Here is a 27,611-nt window from a genome sequence, read left to right as displayed (position 1 = left end):
TTGTTTAAATGTTATTTTTTCTTTTTTTGTTACATTTTGCAAGATGTCTCAAACTGATCCTGTCTCTGATGTTACTGTAGGAACTAAGCTACCTGTACACAATTTCTACCAAAGCCAAGTGTGTATATTGTTTATTTAGCTGATTTGATTTCTTCAGCTTAAATATGTTGCACTTGTTATGTTTTATTATTTCATACTGATAATGTTTCTATAGTACAAATACATCTACTGTTAAACCTTCACAGTCCAATGTACATGATATTACTGTAGATATAAAGGATTATATTGAGTTGCATGTTGATACCGTGTAGACTGTCCCTTTAATAACTCCCCACAAGATACACTCGAGTGTACCACAACTCCACTCGCTAAGTTCTGTTTACCTTATGTGACCCATATGTCACTAGTCACTATGAATTAACCTAATCCTATTGGTGAGGTAAATTAGCCATGCAGTGCTATTGTTGTAATATCGGTGTAAGGACGCAGAACGGCGTGTAACGTACTCATTCCACATCAGTCTCTTCAGTAGGGCAGTTGTGGCTTTTGAGCACTTGAGAACTTGTGTGGTACAATCCTCACTGCGTTTTCTCAAGAATCTGCTGCCCTAGCTAGAAAACCTGAGTAGGTTTACTCAGTTTTTCTCTCTTCACAGGGCCATGTGAGGTGCTGCACCCTCTCAAACCAGGTGAGGTGTCCTGCTGCCGGACAGCACTTTCAGGTAAGTGCCATTTTAATTTTCTTTTGCAAGGAGATTGCTGGCACTTGTTACAGCTAAAAGCTGTCTTAATTAATATGGGACTTTATTAAACCACCAAACGAAAAGAGAAACTGAAGCGCTAGTAACATATATAAAACATAACCTTTATGGGTTATTTAAAATCGGACATACAGTCACATTTGAAGCAGATAGAGATGGGATACCTCTGGCTGGCAGGCTTACGCGTTTCGGCAAAGCCGTAGTCATAGCATACTGATGCCAGCCACAGGTGTGCTTTATATATAGGATTGGAACAACACCATTGGATAAAAACGACATGTTAATAAAAACAACACGCCCAGGGTACATTTAACCCCTTATGTTCAGTAAGTGAACCTGGATATTTGTAACAATTTAAGCAAATTACATTAGACTAAACAGTATGAACATTGGTGGTATTGATTCTTGTTGTCATTATATATAAATACTTATGTATAAGAATCGTGCAAAAAACAATGCAGTTAATATGAGGTGTGTACATACACACATCCGTTTACCATAAGTCCTATATTTGCATTAATTAGGAATGAACTCATATTCTGAGAAGTGTAGACTACGGAAGACTTTCCTAGCAAAGTATTTGTATTCTTCACAAAACACTTGGTATAGGGAGAGAAAACAGTCCAGACTGATACACCTTTACAAGTACCTAACATATTTTATAAATACATGTCATCCCTTCCACCATGGACTCTGCCGCTGAGGCAGGACCTTCTACTCCAAGGTCCATTCAAACATCCAAATCTAATTTCTCTGCGGCTGACTGCTTGGAGATTGAACGCTTGATTTTATCAAAACGTGGTTTCTCCGAGTCGGTCATTGATACCTTAATTCAGGCTCGAAAGCCTGTTACCAGGAAAATCTATCATAAGATATGGCGTAAATATCTTCATTGGTGTGAATCCAAGGGTTACTCATGGAGTAAAGTCAGGATTCCTAGGATATTATCCTTTCTCCAAGAAGGATTGGAAAAGGGATTGTCAGCTAGTTTCTTAAAGGGACAGATTTCTGCTCTGTCTATTCTTCTGCACAAGCGTCTGGCAGATTTTCCAGACGTTCAGGCGTTTTGTCAGGCTTTAGTTAGAATCAAGCCTGTGTTTAAACCTGTTGCTCCGCCATGGAGTTTAAATTTAGTTCTTAAAGTTCTTCAAGGGGTTCCTTTTGAACCTCTGCATTCCATAGATATCAAACTTCTATCTTGGAAAGTTCTGTTTTTGGTAGCTATCTCTTTGGCTCGAAGAGTTTCAGAGTTATCTGCCTTACAGTGTGATTCCCCTTATCTGATCTTCCATACAGATAAGGTAGTTTTGCGTACAAAACCTGGGTTTCTTCCTAAGGTGGTATCTAATAAGAATATCAATCAGGAGATTGTTGTTCCGTCACTGTGTCCTAATCCTTCTTCAAATAAGAAACGTCTATTACACAATCTTGACGTGGTTCGTGCTTTAAAGTTTTATTTACAAGCTACTAAGGATTTTCGTCAAACATCTGCATTGTTTGTTGTCTACTCTGGACAGAGGAGAGGCCAAAAGGCTTCGGCATCTTCTCTTTCTTTTTGGCTGAGAAGCATAATCCGTTTAGCTTATGAGACTGCTGGCCAGCAGCCTCCTGAAAGAATTACAGCTCATTCCACTAGAGCGGTAGCTTCCACATGGGCTTTTAAAAATGAGGCCTCTGTTGAACAGATTTGTAAGGCGGCGACTTGGTCTTCGCTTCATACTTTTTCTAAATTCTACAAATTTGATACTTTTGCTTCCTCCGAGGCTATTTTTGGGAGAAAGGTCTTGCAGGCAGTGGTGCCTTCCGTTTAAGTTCCTGCCTTGTCCCTCCCTTCATCCGTGTCCTAAAGCTTTGGTATTGGTATTCCACAAGTAATGGATGAAACCGTGGACTGGATACACCTTACAAGAGAAAACAAAATTTATGCTTACCTGATAAATGTCTTTCTCTTGTTAAGTGTATCCAGTCCACGGATCATCCATTACTTATGGAATATATTCTCCTTCCCAACAGGAAGTTGCAAGAGTCCACCCACAGCAAAGCTGCTATATAGCTCCTCCCCTAACTGCCATATTCAGTCATTCTCTTGCAAGCCTCAACATAGATAGGAGGTCGTGAGAGTCTGTGGTGATTTATACTTAGTTTATTCTTCAATCAAAAGTTTGTTATTTTTAAATGGCACCGGAGTGTGCTGTTTATCTCAGGCAGTATTTGGAAGAAGAATCTGCCTGCGTTTTTCTATGATCTTAGCAGACGTAACTGAGATCCATTTGCTGTTCTCACACATTCTGAGGAGTGAGGTACTTCAGAGGGGGAATGGCGTGCAGGTTTTCCTGCAGATAAGGTATGTGCAGTAAAATATTTTTCTAGGAATGGAATTGACTAAGAAAATACTGCTGATACCGAAGTAATGTAAGTAAAGCCTTAAATACAGCGATAGCGACTGGTATCAGGCTTATTAATAGAGATACATACTCTTATAAAAATGTGTTTTAAAACGTTTGCTGGCATGTTTAATCATTTTTTAACGTACATTGGTGATAACACTGTAATGTTGGTATAGCCTTAAATGCAGTAAAAGCGACTGGTATCAGGCTTATTAATAGAGATACATACTCTTGTAAAAATGTGTTTTAAAACGTTTGCTGGCATGTTTAATCGTTTTTTAACATATGTTTGGTGATAAAACTTATTGGGGCCTAAGTTTTTTCCACATGGCTGGCTTAAATTTTGCATAGAAACAGTTAACTGAAGCTTCCCACTGTTATAATATGAGTGGGAGGGGCCTAATTTAGCGCTTTTTTTGCGCAGTTAAAATTACAAAATGAATTATCCAGATTCCCTCAGCAGTCCCATGAATACTACAGGACATTTCTAAAGGGCTAAAAAGACTTCCAAAATCGTTTTTAGGGAAGGTAATCCACAGCTCTGCTGTGGCAGTTTTGTTGTGTCTGTTTTTAAAAAAACGTCTATGTCGTTTTTTTTATCTGTTTTTTGCATTAAGGGGTTAATCATCCATTTGCAAGTGGGTGCAATGCTCTGTTACCTTATTACATGTACTGTAAAAATTTCGTTTGTTTTACTGCCTTTTTTCACTGTTTTTCAAATTTTGACAAAATTTGTTTCTCTTAAAGGCACAGTAACGTTTTTTTATATTGCTTGTTAACTTGATTTAAAGTGTTTTCCAAGCTTATTAGTCTCATTATTAGTCTGTTCTAACATGTCTGACATAGAGGAAGCTCTGTGTTCATTATGTTTTAAGGCCATGGTGGAACCCCATCTTAGAATGTGTACCAGATGTACTGATTTCATGTTAAACAATAAAGATCATTTTTTGTCTTTAAAAACATTATCACCAGAGGATTCTGTCGTGGGGGTAGTTATGCCGACTAACTCTCCCCACGTGTCAGACCTTTTGACTCACGCTTTAGGGACTCACGCTCAAATGGCGCCAAGTACATCAAGGGCACCCATAGCGTTTATTTTACCAGGGGATTCTGTCGAGGGGAAAGTTATGCCGATTAACTCTCCCCACGTGTCAGACCCTTCGACTCCCGCTTCAGGGACTCACGCTCAAATGGCGCCAAGTACATCAAGGGCGTCCATAGCGTTTATTTTACAAGACATGGCAAAGGTGGTGAATAATACTCTGGCAGCAGTATTAGTCAGACTACCTGAAATTAAAGGAAAGCAGATAGCTCTGGGGGTAGATACAGAGCATACAGACGCTTTAAGAACCATGTATGATACTACCTCACAATATGCTTAGTCTGTGGGTGATTTTTTTTTTTTTTTGACTCAGGGAAGATGATTTAACCTGATTCTGATATTTCTACATTTAAAATTTATGCTTGAGAACCTCCACTTGTTGCTCAGGGAGGCTTTGGCTGCTCTGAATGAATGTGTACAATCGCAGGGCCAGAGAAATTGTGTAGACTGGATAAATAATATGCAGTGCCGGTGTATACTGATGTTTTTCCAATACCTAAAGAGGTTTACTAAAAATTTTTTTAATAAGGAATGGGATAGACCAGGTGTGCCGTTCTCTTCCCCTCCTATTTTTTAGAAGAATGTTTTCTAATAGTTACCACCACGGGACTTCTGGCAGACAGTTCCTAAGGTGGAGAGAAGAGTTTCTACTCTAGCTAAGCGTACCACTACCTCTGGCGAGGACAGTTGTGCTTTTTAGATCCAATGGATAAAAAATGTTTATTCAACAGGGTTTTATCCTGCAGCCCCTTGCATACATTGCTTCTGTCACTGCTGCTGCGGCGTTCTGGGTTGAGTCTCTTGATGAGGCTTTACAGTTAGCGACTCCATTGGATGAATATATTTGACAAGCTTATGCTAGCCAATTCCTTTGTTTTCTGATGCCTTTGTTCATTTGACTAGACTAACGGCTAAGAATTCTGTTTTTTACTAAACTGGCGCGCAGAGCGCTATGGCTTATATCATGGTCAGCTGTCGTGACTTTAATAAATAAGCTACTTAACTTCCCTTCAAGGGGCAGACCCTATTCGGGCCTGGTTTGAAGGAGATTATTGCTTATATCACTGGAGGAAGAGGTCATGCCCTTCCTCAGGATAGGAATCAAGGGCCAAAAAAGGTCTAATTTTCAGGCCTTTTAAAACTTCAGGGCAGGTGTGGCATCCACTTCCTCTAAGGCAAAACAAGAGGGAATTTTTGCTCAGTCCAAGGCGGTCTGGAGACAATTGGACCTGTAACAAAGATAAGCAGGCCAAGGAGCCTGCTGCTGCCTCTAAGGCAGCATGAAGGAACGGACCCCTATCCGGTAACGGATCCTATAGGGGGCAGACTTTCATTCTTCGCCCGGGCGTGGGCAAGAGATGCCCAGGATCCCTAGGCATTGGAATTTATATCCCAGAGATATCTTCTGGATTTCAAAGATTCCCCCCCCAAAAAAGGGGAGATTTCGCCTTTCACAATTATCTGCAAATCAGATAAAGAAGGAGGCATTCTTACATTGTGTACAAGATCCATCCAGTTCCAAGAGAGGAACAGGGACAGAGTTTTTACTCAAATCTGTTTGTGGTTCCCAAGGTGAGGGAACCTTCAGACCTATTTTGGATCTAAAGATCTTAAACAAATTCCTCAGAATTCCGTCATTTAAGATGGAAACTATTCGTACCATCTTAACTATGATCCAGGAGAGTCAATAGAGGACTACAATGGATTTGAAGGATGCTTATCCTCACATTGTGATGCATAAAGATCACCTTCGTTTTTCAGGTTTGCCTTTCTAGACAGGCATTACCAGTTTGTAGCTCTTTCCTTTGGGATATCTACAGCCCCAAGAATCTTTATGGAGGTTCTGGGGTCGCTTTGGCGGTCCTTAGGCCGCGGGGCATAGAAGTGGCCCCTTAGTTAGACGACATCCTGATACAGGCGTCAAACATCCAAATTGCCAAGTCTCATACGGACGTAGTACTGGCATTTCTGAGATCACATGGGTGGAAAGTGAACAAGGAAAGAGTTCTCTATCCCCAATCTCAAGGGTTTCCCTCCTAGGGACTCTGATAGATTCTGTAGAAATGAAAATTTACCTGACGGAGTTCAGGTTGTCAAAGTTTCTAAATTTCTGCCGTGTTTTTCATCCCGTCCGCGCCCTTCGGTGGCTCAGTACATGAATGAAATCGGCTTAATAGGCAGCGGCAAGGGACATAGTACCGTTTGCACGTCTACATTTCAGACCGCTGCAACTATGCATGCTCAGTCAGAGGAACAGGGATTACACAGATTTGTCCCCCTGTTGATTCTGGACCAAGAGACCAGAGATTCTCTTCTCTGGTGACTATGTCGGGTCCATCTGTCCAAGGGTATGACCTTCCGCAGGTCAGCTGGGACAATTGTTACAATGGATGCCAGCCTTTTAGGTTGGGATGCAGTCTGGAACTCCCTGAAGGCTCAGGGATAGTGGACTTAGGAGGAGACCCTCCTTCTAATAACTATTCTGGGAGTGATATTCCATGCTCTTCAGACTTGGCCTCAGTTAGCAACTCTGAGGTACATCATACTCAGTCGGACAATATACACGACTGTGGCTTACATCAGCCATCAAGGGGGAACAGAAGTTCCCTAGTGATGTTAGAAGTCTTACAATAATTCACTGGACAGAGACTCACTCTTGTCTATCAGCTATCCATATCCCAGGTGTTGAGAACTGGGAGGTAGATTTTCTAAGTCGTCAGACTTTTCTTCCGGGGGAGTGGGAATTCCTCCGGAGGTCAAGACCAAGCAGGAGAGGGCTTTGGTGTTTTTGACAGTGCCTGCGTAGCCACGCAGGACCTGGTATGCAGATCTGGTGGACATGTCATCCTTTCCATCACAGTCTCTGCTTCTGAGACAGGTCCCTCTACCTCAGGGTCCTTTCAACCATCTAAATAGAATCAATCTGAGATGGACTGCCTGGAGACTGAACGCTTGATGTTATCAAAGCATGGCTTCTCCGAGTCAGTCATTGATACCTTAAATACAGACATGAAAGCCTGTCTCTAGGAAAATTGAACATAGATATGGTGTAAATATCTGATTGTTATGAATCCAAGGGTTACTCATGGAGTAAAGCCTGGATTCCCAGGATATTATTTTTTCTCCAAGATGTTTTTGAGAAAAGGGTTGTCAGCTAATTCCTTAAAAGGGACAGATTTTTACTCTGTCTATTTTTTTGCACCAGCATCTGGCAGGTATTCTAGACGTTCAGGCATTTGGTCATGCTTTGGTTAGATCCAAGCCTGTGTTTAAAACTGTTGCTCCACCATGGAGCTTAAACCTGGTTCTTAAGGCTCTTCAAGAAGTTCCGTTTGAACCTTTTTTGTTCCATAGATATCAATCTTTATCTTGGAAAGTTCCTTTTGGGTAGCTATTTCCTCGACTCGTAGAGTCTCCAAGTTATCTGTGTTACAATGTGATTCTCCTTATCTGGTCCTTCGTACGGATAAGGTAGTCCTGCGTACCAACCTGGGTTTTTTTCCTAAGGTGGTATCTAACAAGAACATCACTCAAGAGATAGTTGTTCCATGCTTGTATCCTAATCCTTCCTCAAAGAAGGAACGTCTATTACACAATATTGGACGTGGTTTGTGCTTTAAAGTTTTACTTACAAGTTACTACAGTTTTCATCAAACGTTCACCTTGTTTGTTGTCTATTCTGGACAGAGGAGAGGTCAAAAGACTTCAGCAGCCTCTCTGTCTTTTTGGTTAAAAAGCATAATTCATTTAGCTTATGAGACTGCTGGACAGCAGCCTCCTGAAGGGATTGCAGCTCATTCTACTAGAGCTGTGGTTTTCACTTGGGCCTTTTTTAAATGTGGCTTCTGTTGAACAGATTTACAAGACGGAGTCTTGGTCTGCGCTTCATACTTTTTCAAATTTAACAAATTTGATACCTTGCTTCTTCGGAGGCTATTTTTGGGAGAAAGGTTTTTTTTACAGGCAGTGGTAACTTCCGTTTAAGTACCTGCCTTGTCCCTCCCATCATCCGTGTACTTTAGCTTTGGTATTGGTATTCCATAAGTAATGGATGATCCGTGGACTGGATACACTTAACAAGAGAAAACATAATTTATGCTTACCTGATAAATTTATTTCTTTCATGTAATTAGCAAGAGTCCATGAGCTAGTGACGTATGGGATATACATTCCTACCAGGAGGGGCAAAGTTTCCCAAACCTCAAAATGCCTATAAATACACCCCTCACCACACCCACAATTCAGTTTTACAAACTTTGCCTCCGATGGAGGTGGTGAAGTAAGTTTGTGCTAGATTCTACGTTGATATGCGCTCCGCAGCAAGTTGGAGCCCGGTTTTCCTCTCAGCGTGCAGTGAATGTCAGAGGGATGTGAGGAGAGTATTGCCTATTTGAATGCAGTGATCTCCTTCTAAGGGGTCTATTTCATAGGTTCTCTGTTATCGGTCGTAGAGATTCATCTCTTACCTCCCTTTTCAGATCGACGATATACTCTTATATATACCATTACCTCTGCTGATTCTCGTTTCAGTACTGGTTTGGCTATCTGCTATATGTAGATGAGTGTCCTGGGGTAAGTAAGTCTTATTTTCTGTGACACTCCAAGCTATGGTTGGGCACTTTGTTTATAAAGTTCTAAATATATGTATTCAAACATTTATTTGCCTTGACTCAGAATGTTCAACTTTCCTTATTTTCAGACAGTCAGTTTCATATTTGGGATAATGCATTTTGATTTGACCATTTTTTCTTACCTTAAAATTTGACTTTTTCCCTGTGGGCTGTTAGGCTCGCGGGGGCTGAAAATGCTTAATTTTATTGCGTCATTCTTGGCGCGGACTTTTTTGGCGCAAAAATTCTATTTCCGTTTCCGGCGTCATACGTGTCGCCGGAAGTTGCGTCATTCTTTGACGTTATTTCGCGCCAAAAATGTCGGCGTTCCGGATGTGGCGTCATTTTTGGCGCCAAAAAGCATTTAGGCGCCAAATAATGTGGGCGTCTTATTTGGCGCGAAAAAATATGGGCGTCGCTTTTGTCTCCACATTATTTAAGTCTCATTTTTTATTGCTTCTGGTTGTTAGAAGCTTGTTCTTTGGCATTCTTTCCCATTCCTGAAACTGTCATTTAAGGAATTTGATCAATTTTGCTTTATATGTTGTTTTTTCTCTTACATATTGCAAGATGTCTCACGTTGCATCTGAGCCAGAAGATACTACAGGAAAATCGCTGTCAAGTGCTGAATCTACCAAAGCTAAGTGTATCTGCTGTAAACTTTTGGTAGCTATTTCTCCAGCTGTTGTTTGTATTGATTGTCATGACAAACTTGTTAAAGCAGATAATATTTCCTTTAGTAAAGTACCATTGCCTGTTGCAGTTCCCTCAACATCTAAGGTGCAGAATGTTCCTGATAATATAAGAGATTTTGTAAGAAGGCTATGTCTGTTATTTCTCCTTCTAGTAAACGTAAAAAATCTTTTAAAACTTCTCTCCCTACAGATGAATTTTTAAATGAACATCATCATTCTGTTTCTGATGACTCCTCTGGTTCAGAGGATTCTGTCTCTGAGGTTGATGCTGATAAATCTTCATATTTATTTAAAATGGAATTTATTCGTTCTTTACTTAAAGAAGTTCTAATTGCTTTAGAAATAGAGGATTCTAGTCCTCTTGATACTAATTCTAAATGTTTAGATAAGGTATTTAAAGCTCCTGTGGTTATTCCAGAAGTTTTTCCTGTTCCTAATGCTATTTCTGCAGTAATTTCCAAAGAATGGGATAAATTGGGTAATTCATTTACTCCTTCTAAACGTTTTAAGCATTTATATCCTGTGCCGTCTGACAGATTAGAATTTTGGGACAAAATCCCTAAAGTTGATGGGGCTATTTCTACCCTTGCTAAACGTACTACTATTCCTACGTCAGATGGTACTTCGTTTAAGGATCCTCTAGATAGGAAAATTGAGTCCTTTCTAAGAAAAGCTTATCTGTGTTCAGGTAATCTTCTTAGACCTGCTATATCTTTGGCTGATGTTGCTGCAGCTTCAACTTTTTGGTTGGAAACTTTAGCGCAACAAGTAACACATCGTGATTCTCATGACATTATTATTCTTCTTCAGCATGCTAATAATTTTATCTGTGATGCCATTTTTGATATTATCAGAGTTGATGTCAGGTTTATGTCTCTAGCTATTTTAGCTAGAAGAGCTTTATGGCTTAAAACTTGGAATGCTGATATGGCTTCCAAATCAACTTTACTTTCTATTTCTTTCCAGGGTAACAAATTATTTGGTTCTCAGTTGGATTCCATCATTTCAACTGTTACTGGTGGGAAAGGAACTTTTTTACCACAGGATAAAAAATCTAAAGGTAAAAGTAGAGCTAATAATCGTTTTCGTTCCTTTCGTTTCAACAAAGAACAAAAGCCTGATCCTTCATCCTCAGGAGCAGTTTCAGTTTGGAAACCATCTCCAGTCTGGAATAAATCCAAGCCAGCTAGAAAGGCAAAGCCTGCTTCTAAGTCCACATGAAGGTGCGGCCCTCATTCCAGCTCAGCTGGTAGGGGGCAGGTTACATTTTTTCAAGGAAATTTGGATCAATTCTGTTCACAATCTTTGGATTCAGAACATTGTTTCAGAAGGGTACAGAATTGGTTTCAAGATAAGACCTCCTGCAAAGAGATTTTTTCTTTCCCGTGTCCCAGTAAATCCAGTAAAAGCTCAAGCATTTCTGAAATGTGTTTCAGATCTAGAGTTGACTGGAGTAATTATGCCAGTTCCAGTTCAGGAACAGGGGATGGGGTTTTATTCAAATCTCTTCATTGTACCAAAGAAGGAGAATTCCTTCAGACCAGTTCTGGATCTAAAAATATTGAATCGTTATGTAAGGATACCAACGTTCAAAATGGTAACTATAAGGACTATCTTGCCTTTTGTTCTGCAAGGGAATTATATGTCCACAATAGATTTACAGGATGCATATCTGCATATTCTGATTCATCCAGATCATTTTCAGTTCCTGAGATTCTCTTTTCTGGACAAGCATTACCAGTTTGTGGCTCTGCCGTTTGGCCTAGCTACAGCTCCAAGAATTTTTACAAAGGTTCTCGGTGCCCTTCTGTCTGTAATCAGAGAACAGGGTATTGTGGTATTTCCTTATTTGGACGATATCTTGGTACTTGCTCAGTCTTTACATTTAGCAGAATCTCATACGAATCGACTTGTGTTGTTTCTTCAAGATCATGGTTGGAGGATCAATTTACCAAAAAGTTCTTTGATTCCTCAGACAAGGGTAACCTTTCTGGGTTTCCAGATGGATTCAGTGTCCATGACTCTGTCTTTAACAGACAAGAGACGTCTAAAATTGATTGCAGCTTGTCGAAACCTTCAGTCACAATCATTCCCTTCGGTAGCCTTATGCATGGAAATTCTAGGTCTTATGACTGCTGCATCGGACGCGATCCCCTTTGCTCGTTTTCACATGCGACCTCTTCAGCTCTGTATGCTGAAGCAATGGTGCAAGGATTACACGAAGATATCTCAAACAATATCTTTAATACCGATTGTTCGGCACTCTCTAACATGGTGGACAGATCACCATCATTTAATTCAGGGGGCTTCTTTTGTGCTTCCGACCTGGACTGTAATTTCAACAGATGCAAGTCTCACGGGTTGGGGAGCTGTGTGGGGATCTCTGACGGCACAGGGAGTTTGGGAATCTCAGGAAGTGAGATTACCTATCAATATCTTGGAACTCCGTGCAATTTTCAGAGCTCTTCAGTTTTGGCCTCTTCTGAAGAGAGAATCGTTCATTTGTTTTCAGACAGACAATGTCACAACTGTGGCATACATCAATCATCAAGGAGGGACTCACAGTCCTCTGGCTATGAAAGAAGTATCTCGAATTTTGGTTTGGGCGGAATCCAGCTCCTGTCTAATCTCTGCGGTTCATATCCCAGGTGTAGACAATTGGGAAGCGGATTATCTAAGTCGCCAAATGTTGCATCCGGGCGAATGGTCTCTTCACCCAGAGGTATTTCTTCAGATTGTTCAAATGTGGGAACTTCCAGAAATAGATCTGATGGCGTCCCATCTAAACAAGAAACTTCCCAGGTATCTGTCCAGATCCCGGGATCCTCAGGCGGAGGCAGTGGATGCATTATCACTTCCTTGGAAGTATCATCCTGCCTATATCTTTCCGCCTCTAGTTCTTCTTCCAAGAGTGATCTCCAAGATTCTGAAGGAATGCTCGTTTGTTCTGCTGGTAGCTCCAGCATGGCCTCACAGGTTTTGGTATGCGGATCTTGTCCGGATGGCCTCTTGCCAACCGTGGACTCTTCCGTTAAGACCAGACCTATCACAAGGTCCTTTTTTCCATCAGGATCTGAAATCCTTAAATTTAAAGGTATGGAGATTGAACGCTTGATTCTTGGTCAAAGAGGTTTCTCTGACTCCGTGATTAATACTATGTTACAGGCTCGTAAATCTGTATCTCGAGAGATATATTATAGAGTCTGGAAGACTTATATTTCTTGGTGTCTTTCTCATCATTTTTCTTGGCATTCTTTTAGAATACCGAGAATTTTACAGTTTCTTCAGGATGGTTTAGATAAGGGTTTGTCCGCAAGTTCTTTGAAAGGACAAATCTCTGCTCTTTCTGTTCTTTTTCACAGAAAGATTGCTATTCTTCCTGATATTCATTGTTTTGTACAAGCTTTGGTTCGTATAAAACCTGTCATTAAGTCAATTTCTCCTCCTTGGAGTTTGAATTTGGTTCTGGGAGCTCTTCAAGCTACTCCGTTTGAACCTATGCATTCATTGGACATTAAATTACTTTCTTGGAAAGTTTTGTTCCTTTTGGCCATCTCTTCTGCTAGAAGAGTTTCTGAATTATCTGCTCTTTCTTGTGAGTCTCCTTTTCTGATTTTTCATCAGGATAAGGCGGTGTTGCGAACTTCTTTTGAATTTTTACCTAAAGTTGTGAATTCCAACAACATTAGTAGAGAAATTGTGGTTCCTTCATTATGTCCTAATCCTAAGAATTCTAAGGAGAAATCGTTGCATTCTTTGGATGTTGTTAGAGCTTTGAAATATTATGTTGAAGCTACGAAATCTTTCCGTAAGACTTCTAGTCTATTTGTTATCTTTTCCGGTTCTAGGAAAGGCCAGAAAGCTTCTGCCATTTCTTTGGCATCTTGGTTGAAATCTTTAATTCATCTTGCCTATGTTGAGTCGGGTAAAATTCCGCCTCAGAGAATTACAGCTCATTCTACTAGGTCAGTATCTACTTCCTGGGCGTTTAGGAATGAAGCTTCGGTTGACCAGATCTGCAAAGCAGCAACTTGGTCCTCTTTGCATACTTTTACTAAATTCTACCATTTTGATGTATTTTCTTCTTCTGAAGCAGTTTTTGGTAGAAAAGTACTTCAGGCAGCGGTTTCAGTTTGAATCTTCTGCTTATGTTTTTCGTTAAACTTTATTTTGGGTGTGGATTATTTTCAGCAGGAATTGGCTGTCTTTATTTTATCCCTCCCTCTCTAGTGACTCTTGTGTGGAAAGATCCACATCTTGGGTAGTCATTATCCCATACGTCACTAGCTCATGGACTCTTGCTAATTACATGAAAGAAAACATAATTTCTTTCATGTAATTAACAAGAGTCCATGAGCTAGTGACGTATGGGATATACATTCCTACCAGGAGGGGCAAAGTTTCCCAAACCTTAAAATGCCTATAAATACACCCCTCACCACACCCACAAATCAGTTTTACAAACTTTGCCTCCAAGGGAGGTGGTGAAGTAAGTTTGTGCTAGATTCTACGTTGATATGCGCTCCGCAGCAAGTTGGAGCCCGGTTTTCCTCTCAGCGTGCAGTGAATGTCAGAGGGATGTGAAGAGAGTATTGCCTATTGAATGCAGTGATCTCCTTCTACGGGGTCTATTTCATAAGGTTCTCTGTTATCGGTCGTAGAGATTCATCTCTTACCTCCCTTTTCAGATCGACGATATACTCTTATATTTACCATTACCTCTACTGATTCTCGTTTCAGTACTGGTTTGGCTTTCTACAAACATGTAGATGAGTGTCCTGGGGTAAGTAAGTCTTATTTTCTGTGACACTCTAAGCTATGGTTGGGCACTTTATTGATAAAGTTCTAAATATATGTATTCAAACATTTATTTGCCTTGACTCAGAATGTTCAACTTTCCTTATTTTCAGACAGTCAGTTTCATATTTGGGATTATGCATTGAATTATCATATTTTTCTTACCTCAAAAATTTGACTTTTTTCCCTGTGGGCTGTTAGGCTCGCGGGGGCTGAAAATGCTTCATTTTATTGCGTCATTCTTGGCGCGGACTTTTTTGGTGCAAAAAATTCTTTTCCGTTTCCGGCGTCATACGTGTCGCCGGAAGTTGCGTCATTTTTTGACGTTATTTTGCGCCAAAAATGTCGGCGTTCCGGATGTGGCGTCATTTTTGGCGCCAAAAGCATTTAGGCGCCAAATAATGTGGGCGTCTTATTTGGCGCTAAAAAATATGGGCGTCGCTTTTGTCTCCACATTATTTCAGTCTCATTTTTCATTTGCTTCTGGTTGCTAGAAGCTTGATATTTGGCATTCTTTCCCATTCCTGAAACTGTCTTATAAGGAATTTGATCTATTTTGCTTTATATGTTGTTTTTTCTCTTACATATTGCAAGATGTCTCACGTTGCATCTGAGCCAGAAGATACTACAGGAAAATCACTGCCTGCTGGATCTACCAAAGCTAAGTGTATCTGCTGTAAACTTTTGGTAGCTATTCCTCCAGCTGTTGTTTGTAATAATTGTCATGACAAACTTGTTAAAGCAGATAATATTTCCTTTAGTAAAGTACCATTGCCTGTTGCAGTTCCCTCAACATCTAAGGTGCAGAATGTTCCTGATAACATAAGAGATTTTGTTTCTGAATCTATAAAGAAGGCTTTGTCTGTTATTTCTCCTTCTAGTAAACGTAAAAAGTCTTTTAAATCTTCTCTCTCTACAGATGAATTTTTAAATGAACACCATCATTCTGTTTCTTTGGACTCTTCTGGTTCAGAGGATTCTATCTCAGAGATTGATGCTGATAAATCTTCATATTTATTTAAGATGGAATTTATTCGCTCTTTACTTAAAGAAGTACTAATTGCTTTAGAAATAGAGGATTCTAGTCCTCTTGATACTAATTCTATACGTTTGGATAAGGTTTTTAAAGCTCCTGCGGTTATTCCAGAAGTTTTTCCTGTTCCTAATGCTATTTCTGCAGTAATTTCCAAAGAATGGGATAAATTGGGTAATTCATTTACTCCTTCTAAACGTTTTAAGCAATTATATCCTGTTCCGCCTGACAGGTTAGAATTTTGGGACAAAATCCCTAAAGTTGATGGGGCTATTTCTACCCTTGCTAAACGTACTACCATTCCTACGTCAGATGGTACCTCGTTTAAGGATCCTTTAGATAGAAAAATTGAATCTTTTCTAAGAAAAGCTTATCTGTGTTCAGGTAATCTTCTTAGACCTGCTATATCATTGGCTGATGTTGCTGCAGCTTCAACTTTTTGGTTGGAAACTCTAGCGCAACAAGTAACAAATCGTGATTCTCATGATATTATTATTCTTCTCCAGCATGCTAATAATTTTATCTGTGATGCCATTTTTGATATTATTAGAGTTGATGTTAGGTTTATGTCTCTGGCTATCTTAGCCAGAAGAGCTTTATGGCTTAAGACTTGGAATGCTGATATGGCTTCTAAATCAACTCTACTTTCCATTTCTTTCCAGGGAAACAAATTATTTGGTTCTCAGTTGGATTCTATTATTTCAACTGTTACTGGTGGGAAAGGAACTTTTTTACCACAGGATAAAAAATCTAAAGGTAAAAACAGGGCTAACAATCGTTTTCGTTCCTTTCGTTTCAACAAAGAACAAAAGCCTGATCCTTCGTCCTCAGGAGCAGTTTCAGTTTGGAAACCATCTCCAGTCTGGAATAAATCCAAGCCTGCTAGAAAGGCAAAGCCTGCTTCTAAGTTCACATGAAGGTACGGCCCTCATTCCAGTTCAGCTGGTAGGGGGCAGGTTACGTTTTTTCAAAGAAATTTGGATCAATTCTGTTCACAATCTTTGGATTCAGAACATTGTTTCAGAAGGGTACAGAATTGGTTTCAAGATGAGACCTCCTGCAAAGAGATTTTTTCTTTCCCGTGTCCCAGTAAATCCAGTGAAAGCTCAAGCATTTCTGAATTGTGTTTCAGATCTAGAGTTGGCTGGAGTAATTATGCCAGTTCCAGTTCCGGAACAGGGGATGGGGTTTTATTCAAATCTCTTCATTGTACCAAAGAAGGAGAATTCCTTCAGACCAGTTCTGGATCTAAAATTATTGATTCGTTATGTAAGGATACCAACGTTCAAGATGGTAACTGTAAGGACTATATTGCCTTTTGTTCAGCAAGGGAATTATATGTCCACAATAGATTTACAGGATGCATATCTGCATATTCCGATTCATCCAGATCATTATCAGTTCCTGAGATTCTCTTTTCTAGACAAGCATTACCAATTTGTGGCTCTACCGTTTGGCCTTGCTACAGCTCCAAGAATTTTCACAAAGATTCTCGGTGCCCTTCTGTCTGTAATCAGAGAACAGGGTATTGTGGTATTTCCTTATTTGGACGATATCTTGGTACTTGCTCAGTCTTTACATTTAGCAGAGTCTCATACGAATCGACTTGTGTTGTTTCTTCAAGATCATGGTTGGAGGATCAATTTACCAAAAAGTTCTTTGATTCCTCAAACAAGGGTAACCTTTCTGGGTTTCCAGATAGATTCAGTGTCCATGACTCTGTCTTTAACAGACAAGAGACGTCTAAAATTGATTACAGCTTGTCGAAACCTTCAGTCTCAATCATTCCCTTCGGTAGCCTTATGCATGGAAATTCTAGGTCTTATGACTGCTGCATCGGACGCGATCCCCTTTGCTCGTTTTCACATGCGACCTCTTCAGCTCTGTATGCTGAACCAATGGTGCAGGGATTACACGAAGATATATCAATTAATATCTTTAAAACCGATTGTTCGACACTCTCTAACGTGGTGGACAGATCACCATCGTTTAATTCAGGGGGCTTCTTTTGTTCTTCCGACCTGGACTGTAATTTCAACAGATGCAAGTCTCACAGGTTGGGGAGCTGTGTGGGGATCTCTGACGGCACAAGGAGTTTGGGAATCTCAGGAGGTGAGATTACCGATCAATATTTTGGAACTCCGTGCAATTTTCAGAGCTCTTCAGTTTTGGCCTCTTCTGAAGAGAGAATCGTTCATTTGTTTTCAGACAGACAATGTCACAACTGTGGCATACATCAATCATCAAGGAGGGACTCACAGTCCTCTGGCTATGAAAGAAGTATCTCGAATTTTGGTTTGGGCGGAATCCAGCTCCTGTCTAATCTCTGCGGTTCATATCCCAGGTGTAGACAATTGGGAAGCGGATTATCTCAGTCGCCAAACGTTGCATCCGGGCGAATGGTCTCTTCACCCAGAGGTATTTCTTCAGATTGTTCAAATGTGGGGGCTCCCAGAGATAGATCTGATGGCCTCTCATCTAAACAAGAAACTTCCCAGGTATCTGTCCAGATCCCGGGATCCTCTAGTTCTTCTTCCAAGAGTAATCTCCAAGATTCTGAGGGAATGCTCGTTTGTTCTGCTAATAGCTCCGGCATGGCCTCACAGGTTTTGGTATGCGGATCTTGTCCGGATGGCATCTTGCCAACCATGGACTCTTCCGTTAAGACCAGACCTTCTGTCGCAAGGTCCTTTTTTCCATCCGGATCTGAAATCCTTAAATTTAAAGGTATGGAGATTGAACGCTTGATTCTTGGTCAAAGAGGTTTCTCTGACTCCGTGATTAATACTATGTTACAGGCTCGTAAATCTGTATCTCGAGAGATATATTATAGAGTCTGGAAGACTTATATTTCTTGGTGTCTTTCTCATCATTTTTCTTGGCATTCTTTTAGAATACCGAGAATTTTACAGTTTCTTCAGGATGGTTTAGATAAGGGTTTGTCCGCAAGTTCTTTGAAAGGACAAATCTCCGCTCTTTCTGTTCTTTTTCACAGAAAGATTGCTATTCTTCCTGATATTCATTGTTTTGTACAAGCTTTGGTTCGTATAAAACCTGTCATTAAGTCAATTTCTCCTCCATGGAGTTTGAATTTGGTTCTGGGAGCTCTTCAAGCTCCTCCGTTTGAACCTATGCATTCATTGGACATTAAATTACTTTCTTGGAAAGTTTTGTTCCTTTTGGCCATCTCTTCTGCTAGAAGAGTTTCTGAATTATCTGCTCTTTCTTGTGAGTCTCCTTTTCTGATTTTTCATCAGGATAAGGCGGTGTTGCGAACTTCTTTTGAATTTTTACCTAAAGTTGTGAATTCCAACAACATTAGTAGAGAAATTGTGGTTCCTTCATTATGTCCTAATCCTAAGAATTCTAAGGAGAAATCGTTGCATTCTTTGGATGTTGTTAGAGCTTTGAAATATTATGTTGAAGCTACGAAATCTTTCCGTAAGACTTCTAGTCTATTTGTTATCTTTTCCGGTTCTAGGAAAGGCCAGAAAGCTTCTGCTATTTCTTTGGCATCTTGGTTGAAATCTTTAATTCATCTTGCCTATGTTGAGTCGGGTAAAATTCCGCCTCAGAGAATTACAGCTCATTCTACTAGGTCAGTATCTACTTCCTGGGCGTTTAGGAATGAAGCTTCGGTTGACCAGATCTGCAAAGCAGCAACTTGGTCCTCTTTGCATACTTTTACTAAATTCTACCATTTTGATGTATTTTCTTCTTCTGAAGCAGTTTTTGGTAGAAAAGTTCTTCAGGCAGCGGTTTCAGTTTGAATCTTCTGCTTATGTTTTTCGTTAAACTTTATTTTGGGTGTGGATTATTTTCAGCAGGAATTGGCTGTCTTTATTTTATCCCTCCCTCTCTAGTGACTCTTGTGTGGAAAGATCCACATCTTGGGTAGTCATTATCCCATACGTCACTAGCTCATGGACTCTTGTTAATTACATGAAAGAAAACATAATTTATGTAAGAACTTACCTGATAAATTCATTTCTTTCATATTAACAAGAGTCCATGAGGCCCACCCTTTTTTGTGGTGGTTATGATTTTTTTGTATAAAGCACAATTATTCCAATTCCTTATTTTATATGCTTCGCACTTTTTTTCTTATCACCCCACTTCTTGGCTATTCGTTAAACTGATTTGTGGGTGTGGTGAGGGGTGTATTTATAGGCATTTTAAGGTTTGGGAAACTTTGCCCCTCCTGGTAGGAATGTATATCCCATACGTCACTAGCTCATGGACTCTTGTTAATATGAAAGAAATGAATTTATCAGGTAAGTTCTTTCATAAATTATGTTTTATGTAAGAACTTACCTGATAAATTCATTTCTTTCATATTAGCAAGAGTCCATGAGGCCCGCCCTTTTTTTGTGGTGGTTATGATTTTGTATAAAGCACAATTATTCCAATTCCTTATTTTATATGCTTTCGCACTTTTTTATCACCCCACTTCTTGGCTATTCGTTAAACTGAATTGTGGGTGTGGTGAGGGGTGTATTTATAGGCATTTTGAGGTTTGGGAAACTTTGCCCCTCCTGGTAGGAATGTATATCCCATACGTCACTAGCTCATGGACTCTTGCTAATATGAAAGAAATGAATTTATCAGGTAAGTTCTTACATAAATTATGTTTTCTCTTGTAGTGTATCCAGTCCACGGCCCGTCCTGTCACTTTAAGGCAGGTAATTTTTTCATTTGAACTACAGTCACCACTGCACCCTATGGTTTTTCCTTTCTCTGCATGTTTTCGGTCGAATGACTGAATATGGCAGTTAGGGGAGGAGCTATATAGCAGCTTTGCTGTGGGTGGACTCTTGCAACTTCCTGTTGGGAAGGAGAATATATTCCATAAGTAATGGATGATCCGTGGACTGGATACACCACAAGAGAAATAAATTTATCAGGTAAGCATAAATTTTGTTTTCTCTTGTGGTGTATCCAGTCCACGGCCCGCCCTGTCACTTTAAGGCAGGTGTTTTTTATTTTTAAACTACAGTCACCACTGCACCCTATAGTTTCTCCTTTTTTCTTGCTTGTCTTCGGTCGAATGACTGGGGGTGGCAGTTAGGGGAGGAGCTATATAGACAGCTCTGCTGTGGGTGTCCTCTTGCAACTTCCTGTTGGGAAGGAGAATATCCCACAAGTAATGGATGAACCCATGGACTGGATACAACCCAAGAGAAAGAAATTTATCAGGTAAGCATAAATTTTGTTTTTTTGGTGTGAATCCAAAGGAGTAGAGTAAGGATTACTACTATTTTGTCCTTTCTCCAGGATTCTCTGGAGAAGGGTTTGTCAGCAAGGGTCAGATTTTGGCATAGTCTATTTTGTTACATAAGTGCTTGGTGGATGTGCCAGACGTGCAATAGTTTTGTCAGGCCTCGGTTAGGATTCGGCCTGTGTTTAAACCTGTAACTCCTCTATGGAGTCTTAACCTTGTTGTTTGAGCCTATGCATTCTTTAGATATTAAGATGTTATCTTGAAAAGTTTTTTTTCTTGTTGCTATTTCCTCTGCTCAGAGAGTTTCTGAACTTTCTGCTTTACAGTGTGATTCCCCTTATCTTATATTTCACTCTAATAAGGTGGTTCTGTGTACTAAGTTTGGTTTCCTGCCCAAGGTTGTTTCGTTCAAGAATATTAATTAGGAAATCGTTGTACCTACTTTGTGTCCTAATCCTCCTCACAAAGAACGCTTGTTGCATCATCTGGATGTTGTGCGAGCGTTAAAATTTTATTTGCAGGCAACTAAGGACTTTCGTCAGTCTTCTGCATTGCTTGTTTGCTTTTCTGTGAAATGCAAGGTTCAGAAAGCTGCGGCTACTTCACTTTACTTTTGGCTGAAGAGCGTTATTCGCTTGGCATATGAGACTGCTGGACAGCAACCTCCTGAGAAAATCACAGCTCATTCCACAAGGGCTTTTTCTTCTTCCTGGTCTTTCAAAAATGAAGCTTCTGTGGAACAGATTTGCAAGGCTGCAACTTGGTCATCTTTGCACACTTTTTCCAAATTCTATAAATTCTATACTTTTGCCTCGGCTGAGGCTTCTGTTGGGAGAAAGGTTCTTCAAGCAGTGGTGCCTTCGGTTTAGGTTACCTGTCTTATCCCTCCCTTATCTGTGTCCTCTGGCTTGGGTATTTGTTCCCAACAGTAAATGATGATGATCCGTGGACTCACCGTGTCATTAGAAAGAAAACAAAATTTATGCTTACCTGATACATTTATTTCTTGACACGGTGAGTCCACAGCCCGCCCTGTATTCAGACAGTTTCTTTTTATATAAACCTCAGGCACCTCTGCACCTTTTGTTACTTCCTTTCTCTCCTTTCCTTTTGGTCGAATGACTGGGGGATTGTGGGTGGGGGAGCAATATTTGGCGGCTTTGCTGTGGTGTTCTTTGCCTCCTCCTGCTGGCCAGGGGTGGTATTCCCAACAGTAATTGATGATGATCCGTGGACTCACCTTGTCAAGAAAGAAAGAAATTTATCAGGTAAGCATAAATTTTGTTTCTTTCCTATGGTATGGAGAGTCCACAACGTTATTCCAATTACTAGTGGGATATTCAACTCCTGGCCAGCAGGAGAAGGCAAAGAGCACCCCAACAAAACTGTTAATTGTAACTTCCCTTACCCATAATCCCCAGTCATTCTCTTTGCCTCTGTCAATGGAGGATGGGGTCTAGCTGTGTCCACGTCAATCTCTTTAGTAAGAGTAGTGGTGGCTTTTAGCAGTTAGAAGGCAGCAAGGTGGTCTTTGCTTTACTTTTAACATGTTTGCTACCCCTTTGTAGAAAGCCATGGTTGGTTACTCTGTTCTTTCTTTTACTATTGGTCACTGACAGGGAGTGGAGTACCGGTCACACCTTAGTTGCTGTTATCTGCCCTGCAGCTTTTGCTTTCTAGGTGCTAAAGGACACCACTTTTGAGGTTTACCCTCAAGTGGATATCTTTGGGACTTAAACAGTTTATCCTTCTATGATTAAGGGTACTTTCAGGGGCAACTTTATTGGCATCAGGGTCAATATTTTCAAATGCAGACTACAGGCACTTTTTATATGAGACAAGAGAGACTTAAGGGTTAATGCAGATTACTTGCTTATTCCCTTAATTTTGCTCATAACAATTTTTTTTCATTCTTATAGGATTTAGTGGGGACTAATTATGGTAGCTATGGACTCGGAACAGGATCAGTCCATCTCTATGGATAAATGTTTATTATGTTTAATGTCTCAAATTGTTTTGCCAATGCAATTCTGTTCCTCATGTTTAGCTCAGACTTTAAAATTCAAAGACAAGTTACTCCCTTCTGAGCCAAGTGCCTCTCAGGATACTGTTGTGTGCAACATGCCTCAGCTTTATCCTCAAACATCCCAAGCTTAAATGATTTCTCATTCTGTGCCTTCTGTTTCTTCTCATCCTTCTGGGGGTGTTGTTTTACCAGTGGATTTTGCCGTGCAGATAACTTCTGCAGTTTCTGCGGCTTTGTCTGCTTTCCCTAAACCGGGTAATCTTCTGAAACTGATTAAGTTAATTTCCGTTTTAAGCTGGAACATCTTTGGTTACTTCTGAGGGAGGTTCTAGCTTGAACGACTCTGAACCTTCGGTTGCTCTCAACCCCAAGAAGTCCTCTAAACCTAATAGAATTTATGATGTTTTTCCTGTTCCAGACAAGATGTCTGAAATTATTGCTCAGGAATGGAATAGGCCAGGGGTTCCTTTTTCCCCTTCCCCTGTTTTTAAAAAGATGTTCCCTGTTGCTGACTCTATTCAGGACTCATGGCGCATTGTGCCCAAAGTAGAGGGAGCTATCTCTACTCTAGCTAAAAGATCTACCATTCCTATAGAGGATAGTTGTTCTTTTAAGTGTCCAATGGATAAGAGGCTTAGTTAAAAAAGATGTACATCCATCAAGGATTACAGTGGCAACCTGCAGCAAGTATTGCCACGGTTGCGGGAGCAGTTTCTTATTGGTGCAATGCCCTATCTGATCTGATATCAGAAGAGACTTGTGTATTGTTTACTAGGATTATCTTATCTGTTTTGTGTTAATATTAGTGAGATATTGCATTTCTTAGGACACTGTCACAGTTTTTAGCGCCTCCTATAGGGATTTTAGATCCCTTTTGCTTTGTTATATATGAGTATTGCAATTTAAGTATATAAAAAAGTCCTTTCCTGACTTCAAGACTGTATATCCCTTGTATTGGGTTGAAGAGGCGCACCTTAGAATATTTCTGTTGACAATACTCTATTTTTTCCAAAATTTGAGTTTTTTTAAGGTGTATAGTCTAGGTCTCTCTGATTCCTATTGAGCGATCCCTTCTGTTTTGAGCTAATTTGTCTAGCTTCACTGTCCTAGCTTGCAGAGCTCTGTGGTTAAAATCTTGGTCGGCTGATGTTTCTTCATAGTCCAAGCTTTTGGCTTAACCTTATAAGGGTAAAAAACTGTTTGATCCTAGTCTGGCGGAAATCATTTTACAGATTATGGGTGCAAAGGGAATCTTTCCTTCCTCAGGACAACAAGAATAGACCTAAGGGTCGACAGACTTCTAATTTGTGTTTCTTTTGCATCTTTAAAGGACAGAAGTCCTCTTCTTCCTCTTCCAAACCAGACCAATCCAGGTCCACTTGGAAATCCAGCCAACCTTGGAATAAGGGAAAGCAAAACAAGCTTTCCGCTCACTCTAAATCAGCATGAAGAGTCCGCACCTTTCCGATTTTGGATCATGTGGGGGGCAGGCTTTATCTTTTTCGACAGGCTTGGATACATAATGTCACAGATCAATGGGCTGTGGACATAGTATCCCAGGGTTACAAAATATGATTCAAGTCTTGCCTTCCAAGGGGCAGATTTCTCCTGTCAAGATTATCCTCAAACCAGGTAAAGAGGGAGGCCTTCTTAAATTGCGTAAAGAACCTATCCTCCCTGGGAGTTATTGTACCATTCCCTCTAGAGGAACACGGTCTAGGATTCTATTCAAATCTATTTGTGGTTCCCAAAAAGAAGGGAACTTTTCGTCCTATCCTAGATCTAAAGTGTCTCAACAAATTCCTCAGGGTTCCGTCCTTCAAGATGGAAACTATTCGTTCCATTCTTCCATTGGTTCAGGAAGGTCAGGTTATGACGACCATATTTACACGTTTCCATTCACAGGGATCATTACTAGTTTCTATGGTTTGCCTTTCTGGACAAGCTTTTCCAGTTTATTGCTCTTCCATTTGATCTTGCCACAGCTTCCAGAATATTCACAAAGTTGTCTTTTCTATGTTCCCACAGGTGAAAGGTGAATCTGGAAAAGAGTTTTCTAGTTCCTACTACAAGAGTGTGTTTCATAGATTCCCTGTCCATGAAGATTTTCCTGACGGATGTCAGAAAATCCAAACTTCTTGCCTTCCCCTACGGTCTGCTTTTCGTCCATCAGTGGCTCAATGCATGGAGATAATTGGTCTGATGGTGGCTTCCATTGACATCATTCCTTTTTGCTCTGTTCCATCTGTGACCGCTGCAGCTTTGCATGCTCCGTCAATGGAACAGAGATCATTCAGATTTATCGCAGAGGATAAATCGGGACCCCCTTACAAGAGACTCTCTTTCGTGGTGGATTTCACAGAAACATCTGTCTCAGGCACTTGCTAAACGTTTTTCTTGAAATCGGGTGAGGATTCCCCAAATTTTACCTTTTCTTCAGGATGGCCTGGAGAAAGGTTTGTCAGTCAGTACTCTGAAAGGTCAGATTTCTGCAATGTCTATCCTTTTGCACAAACGTCTGGCAGAATTACCATATGTTCAAGCTTTTTTTCAGGCCCTGGTCAGAATCAGGCCTGTGTTTAAACCTGTTGCTCCTCCTTGGAGCCTTAACCTAGTTCTTAAAGTTTTGCAGCAGGCTCCGTTTGAGCTGTTGTTGATATAAATTTCTTATCTTTAAAGGTTTTGTTTCTCCTTGCTATTTCTTCCGCTCACAGAGTTTCTGAGCTTTCAGCTCTGCAGTGTAATTCCCCGTACCTTATTTTTCATGCAGATAAGGTGGTCCTTCATACTAAATTGGGGTTTCTCCCTAAGGTGTTGTCAGATCGAAACATTAATCAAGAAATTGTTGTTCCTTCTTTTTGTCCTAATCCTTCTTCTCATAAGGAATGTCTTTTGCATAACTTGGATGTTGTGCATGCTCTAAAATTTTACTTGCAAGCTACTAAAGATTTTCGGAAATCTTCTGTCCTATTTATTGTTTTCTCTGGAAAGTGTAAGGGTCAGAAGGCCACTTCTATTACTCTTTCCCTCTGGTTAAGAAGTATGATTTATTTTGCTTATGATATTGCTGGACAGCAGCCTCCTGAGAGAATTATGTCTCATTCCACTAGGGCTGTCTCATCTTCTTGGGCTTTCAAAAATGAAGCTTCTGTGGAACAGAATGGCAAGGCGGCAACATGGTCCTCTTTGCATACTTTTTCCAAATTCTACAAATCTGATTCTTTTGCCTCAGCTGAGGTCTCTTTTGGGAGAAAGGTTCTTCAAGCGGTGGTGCCTTCTGTTTAGGTCCTTCTGCCTTGTTCTCCCTCCCTGTTTATTCTGTGTCCTCTAGCTTGGGTATTGGTTCCCACTAGTAATTGGAATGACATCATGGACTCTCCATGCCATAGGAAAGAAAACAAAATTTATGCTTACCTGATAAATTTCTTTCTTTCCGGACATGAAGGGTCTACGACCCCGCCCTCCTTTTTCATTATAATTTTGCAGTTTTTTTGACCAATCCTCAGGCACCTTTTTCACCCTTGTGTTTCTTTTTTTTCAATTTTCCTTCAGCTGAATGACTGGGGATTATGGGTAAGGGAAGTTACACTTAACAGCTTTGCTGGGGTGCTCTTTGCCTCCTCCTGCTGGCCAGGAGTTGAATATCCCACTAGTAATTGGAATGACGTTGTGGACCCTCCATTCCCGGAAAGAAAGAAATTTATCAGGTAAGCATAAATTTTGTTCTTTTCTGCATTGTGACTTGTCTATCTCCATACACTCAGCACCCAGGTGGATGTAGAATGTTAAAGTGAGTGCACTTAACAAGACTGCTACATATGATTATATATAGGTATATATATATATATATATATCTATTTAAAAATAATTAAAGCATATTGTCCTTTGTGAAGAATGTTGAAATGTGAAATATTTACACTAAATACAAAGTTAAAATTATTATTAAATATTAATATTGAATAAAAATTATTTCTCATGTTTTTAGGTATTTGACTGCAAAGGGCTTCAATGCGCAGACACACACATACATATATATGTCTGTGTGTGTGTACATAAGTGTTTATATGTGTATATACTGTATGTATCTAAAATGCATATATACACAAATATACATACATACATACACATATTTTGACATGTGTATGCATGCATATATATATATATATATGTTAAAGCCCTTTGCAGCCCTTTTTTTCCAAACACCTTATACCATCTAAGTTATCTATAACATTTGTATTAAAAAAATATTTTTATTAGTGTAACTTTACTTTTACATGTATTTGTATAATAACAAAAATAAATTCCCCTAGCCTTTAAACAAGCTCTCAAGTCGCACTAACCCGACGCACGTTAAATTCTGTTGCGCTTGAGCGAACCCATTTACTTTCAACTCGTGATATGCTTGCTATTTCTATTGTGCACAAAAAGCCTGATATCGCTCACGTGCTACAGTTAGCACATAGTAAGAACCAACATGTTTTTTTTACATTTTGTTAGTTTTATCTGTTAAATTTTAGTAACTCTCAGATCTGCACCACACTAATATTCAGCTGCTTTAGGATCTTAATTATTACTGCTGTTTGTTTTTAGCATATCAACGAACTTTCCATGAAGTTGCATGTTAATGATGTCCTTTGCAAAGCTGAAGCAATTTCTTTGCAGATGATGAAGTGCAAGGTAATTTAGTATATGCTTTATAAAATGTATTCAGGATAATGTTGCATTTTGTTTTATTTAACCCCTTGCCCCAATCCGACGTATCTACAGTATACGTCATGTGGTACATAGCCCATTGTAGCACATAACATATATATATATATGTTGGACTTACAGGACGCTCCATCAGTCTTGGTTGTCAAGTGACAACCAAGACTTGCTCTTCCTGGGCTGCAGGCATCTGCCTTTATATGGTAACAGAGCATGATCAAGCTGTTTAGGAGAGATCAGGGAGGTAGGAAGTGTCAGGTGGAAGTGCAATCT

The 27,611-nt window shown here is 40.0% G+C and overlaps 1 protein-coding gene across 1 annotated transcript in view; it reads left to right on the top strand.

Annotated features, from left to right (window-relative positions):
* TBC1D15 (TBC1 domain family member 15) overlaps positions 1-27,611 on the top strand; it is a 903,088-nt gene that overhangs the window by 788,814 nt on the left and 86,663 nt on the right. The window contains exon 19 of the mRNA XM_053719215.1: positions 27,222-27,308. Coding sequence (XP_053575190.1) covers positions 27,222-27,308 — 87 coding nt within the window. The remainder of the gene's footprint in view (positions 1-27,221; positions 27,309-27,611) is intronic.

This window comes from Bombina bombina, chromosome 6 (assembly GCF_027579735.1).
Source record: "Bombina bombina isolate aBomBom1 chromosome 6, aBomBom1.pri, whole genome shotgun sequence".
In the NCBI taxonomy this organism is placed as follows: Eukaryota; Metazoa; Chordata; class Amphibia; order Anura; family Bombinatoridae; genus Bombina; species Bombina bombina.
Note: the sequence above shows the minus strand (reverse complement) of the source record. Positions and strands in the feature narration are given on the sequence as shown.